This window comes from Electrona antarctica (assembly GCF_951216825.1).
Source record: "Electrona antarctica genome assembly, chromosome: 9".
NCBI lineage: Eukaryota > Metazoa > Chordata > Actinopteri > Myctophiformes > Myctophidae > Electrona > Electrona antarctica.
Window position 1 is genome coordinate 7,563,299 of NC_136790.1, and position 6,173 is coordinate 7,569,471.

The following is a 6,173-nucleotide window of genomic DNA, read 5'->3' on the forward strand; positions in this document are numbered from 1 at the left end:
AATGGTAAATGGTGCATTTATATAGCGCCTTTATCCAAGGCACTTTACATAGATTGTGCATTACATTCACCCATTCACACACACATTCATAAACCGATTGCGGCGGAAGCCATGCAAGGTACCAACCAGCACATCGGGAGCAATTTGGGGTTCAGTTCAGTGTCTTGCCCAAGGACACTTCGACATGTAGACAGGAGGAGCCGGGATTCGAACCGCCGACCCATGGATCATTGGACGACCTGCTCTACCTCTTGAGCCACAGTCGCCCCTGTGTTCTACTCCATTTGTATGCAACAAGCTGCTAGAGCTATACGTTGAGCTAATAATACTCTGGGTTTTTTGGAGTAGTTGTAAGAGTGCGATAGAGAGTGAGTGAAAAAGATGTCGTCCTATTGCTATCAATGCTTTTCTGTGGTGTAGTGAAGCAAAAGTGACACACACACACACACACACACACACACACACTACCACACACACACTACATTAAAGTCACAGGGTGATCGAAGGATGCTGCCATCTGGGTTTGTTGACTGATAGGGCGCCTTGCTTGTGCCAGAGGGTCGTTGTCCAGCTAGCTAGAATATACGGCAACCTTCCCCGTGTTTCTTCACTAGTCCGATCCAGAAGAACACAGTTTGCCGGCCACTGCTACAGAGCTGACAATGAGGTTATATCTTCCCTTCTTCTCTGGAGTCCTGCCTCAAAACAGACCAGAGGTAGAAAACTGTCGTTCCCTGATGTCATCGCTAGGGACACATGCATCAGTAAGCAGGAACTGGGGATGGCAATGAAGGACCGGAAAGTATGGCGTGGCATTGTGAAATCCATGATCTCGACCACGGTTGAAAAATGATGATGATGAGAACGCAGGAGGGGGTTCACTGAAGTCTGGGCATTTGCTGATCTCCACAGGTCATAAAATGACTTAGCCCACAGTCTCCCAGTTTGCTCCCTGTGCTCTGCTGCAGAGAGATGTCCCTTTGGTATCTACCCATTTGTATTTAAAAAATGCATTTTCCTATAAAGATACATTTTTAGGGAGGCCCGATATTGACACGGCCTTATTGTCACTACAGACTTGTAGTGGTAAAATGCAATATTTGCCTCTGAGATGTAGTGGAGTAGAATTACTGGCAATAGGCCTATCTCACAGCCCCCTTTCCACGCCCCCTTCCGGTAGCTAGTGGTGTCATTTAACATTAGGCATTTACACTTTTTTCTCTGGAGAATCTAAGTACATTTCCAAATGTTAAAATGTCAAAGACCGATAATAATATGAAGAAAACACAATGGTATAACAACTCAAATAAGTAGAATAAACCTTACCTTTACAAAACGGTAGTTTGTGGCTTGTGAAAATACCTCTTTTAACATGGAAGTCTATGGACCGCAGAAGAAATAACACCATTAGCTCCAAAAGGGGGCGTGGAAAGGGGGCAGGGAAATGCTGTGAGATAGGCCTATTGTAACTACTCAAGTAAAGTACAAGAACCTCAAAATTGTACTTAAGTAGGCCTACAGGACTTAAGAAAATGTGTCCACCAATGCTTATTGATTATCATTATAATCACCAGTAGATTACATTATTTTGTTAAACAAATGACTAATTAAATAAATGTCAATGTCAAGATGTTATTGTATTCTGCAATTGTCCGTTGTCACCAGAAGGTGGCAGCAAAGCCTTCATGAATGAATGCTTTGCCTTCATTACTCTGGGAATAGTTACTTTACACAAACTAGCAAATACTTGTGAACTTGTAGACTGAGTCCGACTATCAATGTTGTCACATCCACTATCACACATTCTGGTGGTGCAGGTGGTGCAGATACTTGTGCAAGCAGAGTGCGCACGTAGCCTACTGCGATCGGCTGGGTATGTATGTCGGTGTCCTCTTGTTTAAGACCGTAGCCCAATCAGGGACCAGCATCTCTGGCAACGTCATTATGTCGTCATTACAATATTATAATATATCAGGCTGTGATGCCAGCGTTTGCGCACAAGTAAGTAGGCCACATGGCCTATACTTAATTGTTGGCAGCTCGACAGAGTGCATTTCTAGTTACTTGCGCAAGCAGAGCGTGCAAGTAATAGTTTTCGTCCAGTGCTTCGATGCGTATGTCGCCGTTTGATGTGTATGCGCCATGCCAGCGTATGACGTAATGACTACTTGTGCTTGATATGGCAGTGGTGTCAGATTACATATAGGTGTCAGATTACATACATGTATACATAGGGGCATTACCTTTAATCCTCCCGACACTAAAACATATCGTCATTACGTCACCATCGAAAATCCTTTAATCCACATCTTTATTACGTCATCATTGAGAGCTAGTTATACCAGTTATATACGTCATATGCTGCTACGATACATACGCATCAAACGGGGCATACGCAAAGTAACCACAGTATACCGCTAATCAACTTACAAATTACATAACATACATATACTGTACATATGAGGCATTTCCTTGAATCCACCCGACACTGATCGACACATACGTCACCATCGAAAGCCGTCACTCATCCGTATTAATTACAACATTATGTAATTGATTGTTGTTAATTACGTAACGAAAGAATGAATTTGAAGTGCTTAAATAGAATTACCTTCATGTTCTTCTGTTGAAGAACATGAAGGTAATTCATGTTCTTCTTTCACAGAGAAGCTGAGATTTGCGTGCTCTGCTCGCGCACTAGTAGGACATTTATGTTCTACTTGTGTGCAACAAGCAAGTAGGCACTCGACAGAGTGCAGTTCTAGTTTTATACTGCAATCGTGTTATTTGTAAATTCTATAAAATTATATTGTGTTATAATAGGTTATAATAGTAGTTCCAACCGATTGTGCGGTCCTGGTTTTGCCCTAGTGGGACTGATTGGGGGTAGCTACTTGGACGTAAATCAGGAATTGATCATCTGACATTCCATATGTTGATCTGACCTCATCAAACCCTGTACACTCAAGACACGCTCCATATATGGCCAATACAGAATTAATTCCAGCCAAAGTGCCAGTGCTCGCTCAGCAGTCTGCCATCACCCCAGGATGTGAGGTGAGAAGCGACCTCACATCCTGGGGTGATGGCAGACTGCTGAGCGTTTTAGGGCGTTTTACTTTTTTTTGGTTTTGTTTTATTTTGTGTACTTCTTTTTGGTTTTGGTTTTTTGTTTTTATGTTTTTATGTTTTTATGTTTTTTTGTATTTTTACTAAATGTATTATTACTATTATTATCAAATATTTACCCCAAAGATTCCACATTTGTCATGAATTAACAACAAAGTCTAACACTTTTCAAAATAATTTAAACAATAAAAATAAATCAGATCAAGCTCACAAAACTCTAGACCTGCATGGCTTTTCAGAGTAAAACCCTGGTTTTCAGAGAGGTGGACCAGAGGTTGCACCAGTGGGGAATCCTTGGAAAGGAGGGGGAAAAAAAAAGTCAATGATAAGATTTTTGTGCCAATTGTATAACGTCCCTATTTTTTTTTCAAATATTTGTCAAACGTTTTTGTCAATTTTGTATTTTATTTAGATTTTTTCCTTGAGAATAACAGACGTACAAATACAACACCTTTGTGAGCTTCTTGGATCAACCGTTTATTATATTTTTTTATTTTTGTTTTTACAAGACTGTTTGTAAACCTTTTTTTCCCCTTCTTTTAAACCAACATCGTGGGTCCCGGAGGGCTGAACTTAATCCACCTCTTCCATACGAGAAGAGCCGGTGTAGTCGTCATCTTCGCCCTCTAGTGGCGGGACGACGGCCGCTATGTCCTCATCCATCTCACCCTCCTCCTCCTCGTCGATGGCCAGGCCCAGGCGGATCATCCTGTGGATGCGGCTCGAGTAGGTCTGCGGGTCGTCCAGAGAGAAGCCTGAGGACAGCAGCGCCGTCTCAAACAGCATGTTGACCAGGTCTTTGACGGCCTTGTCCTGGGAGTCTGCCTCAGCCTTCCTCCTCAGGGCCTCCACGATGGGGTGGTCCGGGTTGACCTCCAGGTGCTTCTTGCCCAACATGTAGTTCATGGTGTTGTTGTCTCGCAGCGTCTCCGCCTTGACGATGCGCTCCATGTTGGCCGTCCAGCCGTGCGTTCCCGTCACGATGCAGCAGGGCGACGTCACCAGCCGGTTGGACACGGTCACCTTCTCCACCTTCTTGTCCAGGATCTGCTTCATGATCTTGCAGAGGTTTTCGAACTTGCTCCGGTCCTCCTCGCGTTTCTTCTTCTCCTCCTCATCCTCGGGGAGCTCCAGGCCCTCCTTGGTGACCGACACCAGTGTCTTGCCGTCGAAGTCCTTGAGCTGCGCAGAGCAGTACTCGTCCATGGGCTCCGTCATGTAGATCACCTCGAAGCCGCGCTTGTGCACCGACTCCACGAATGCGGAGTGGGCCACCTGGTCCTTGCTCTCGCCGGTAATGTAGTAGATCGACTTCTGGTTGGCCTTCATGCGGGAGATGTAATCCGAGAGGGAGATCATCTCTTCTCCTGACTGGGAGGTGTGGTAGCGGAGAAGCTCCGACAGCTTCGTGCGGTTCTGGGAGTCCATGTGGATGCCCAGCTTCAGGTTCTTGGAGAAGGCTTCGTAGAACTTCTTGTAGTTGTCCTTGTCCTCGGCCAACTCTGCAAAGAGCTCCAAGCACTTCTTGATGATGTTCTTGCGGATCACCTTGAGGATCTTGTTCTGCTGGAGCATCTCTCTGGAGATGTTGAGGGGCAGGTCTTCAGAGTCGACCAAGCCGCGCACAAAGTTCAGGTACTCTGGAATGATCTCCTCGCAGTTGTCCATGATGAAGACCCTCCTGACGTACAGCTTGATGTTCTTCTTCTTCTTGTTCTCAAAGAGGTCAAAGGGCGCGCGGCGGGGGATGAACAGCAGCGCCCGGAACTCCAGCTGGCCCTCAACGGAGAAGTGTTTGACCGCCAGGTGCTCCTCCCAGTCGTTGGTCAGACTCTTGTAGAACTCTCCGTACTCCTCGTTGGTGATGTCGTCTGGCTTCCTGTTCCAGAGGGGCTTGGTCTTGTTCAGCTCCTCCTGGGCGATGTATTTCTCCTTGATCTTCTTCTTCTTCTTGTCCTTGTCCTTGGACTCAGCCACCTCCTCGTCGTCAGAGCCCAAGTCCTCCACTTGGGGCTTGTCCTGGTCTTCTTCCTTCTGCGGTTGCTCGATCTCGGCCACCTTCTCTTCCTCCTCCGCCTCGTCGTCGCTGATCTCCTTGGTGCGTTCCTTCTCCACGAACAGGCTGATGGGGTAGCCGATGAACTGCGAGTGTTTCTTGACCACCTCCTTGATCCTCTTCTCCTCCGTGAACTCTGTCTGGTCCTCCTTGAGGTATAGGATCACCTTGGTCCCGCGGCCAATGGGCTCGCCGCCATCCAGCCTGACCGTGAAGGAGCCTCCGGCCCCCGACTCCCAGGCGTACTGCTCGTCGTCATTGTGCTTAGTGATCACGGTCACCTTGTCGGCCACCAGGTACGCCGAGTAGAAACCCACGCCGAACTGACCGATCATGGAGACGTCGGCGCCGGCCTGCAGGGCCTCCATGAAGGCCTTGGTGCCGGACCTGGCGATGACGCCCAGGTTGTTGATCAGGTCTGCCTTGGTCATGCCTATGCCAGTGTCGATTAGGGTCAGGGTGCGCTCGGCCGGGTTGGGGATGATGTCGATCTTCAGCTCCTTGCACTGGTCCATCTTGGAGGCGTCCGTGAGGCTTTCGTAGCGGATTTTGTCCAGAGCGTCAGACGCGTTGGAGATCAGCTCCCTGAGGAAGATCTCCTTGTTGGAATAGAAGGTGTTGATGATCAGAGACATGAGCTGAGCGATCTCTGCCTGGAAGGAGTAGGTCTCAGCCTCCTCCTCCTGCATGTTGTCTTCGGGCTGAGCAGCAACGCTCACAGCCTCCTCTTCCTGCACGTTGTGGCTCAAAGCCTCCTCCTGATGCATGTTGTCCTCGGCCATCTTGAATCTGTCAAGTTGAGTGATATCTAGAACCAAATGCTACTGATTAATAGTACTGTAATATATATTTTTAATGTTATTTGTTTTTCTGTGTCTTTTTAAATCTCAGATTAGATGCCAGTCTCTGTCTCTCCAAAGGTTACCGCAGAAATGTGACAGTTGAATCAGATTTGTCGATGCTTTATATAAACCCAGTGAGCTTTGGT

At 46.9% G+C, this 6,173-nt stretch overlaps 1 protein-coding gene across 1 annotated transcript; it reads right to left on the bottom strand.

Moving 5' to 3' along the window:
- Window positions 1-3,702: 3,702 nt before the first annotated feature.
- LOC306929296 (heat shock protein HSP 90-beta-like) lies at window positions 3,703-5,967 on the bottom strand (the record flags this gene model as incomplete). The annotated part of the gene is made up of 1 exon (XM_079509738.1): window positions 3,703-5,967. One exon carries the CDS (start codon window positions 5,965-5,967, stop codon window positions 3,703-3,705), a length of 2,265 nt encoding a protein of 754 aa, XP_079365864.1.
- Between the last annotated feature and the right edge of the window lie 206 nt (window positions 5,968-6,173).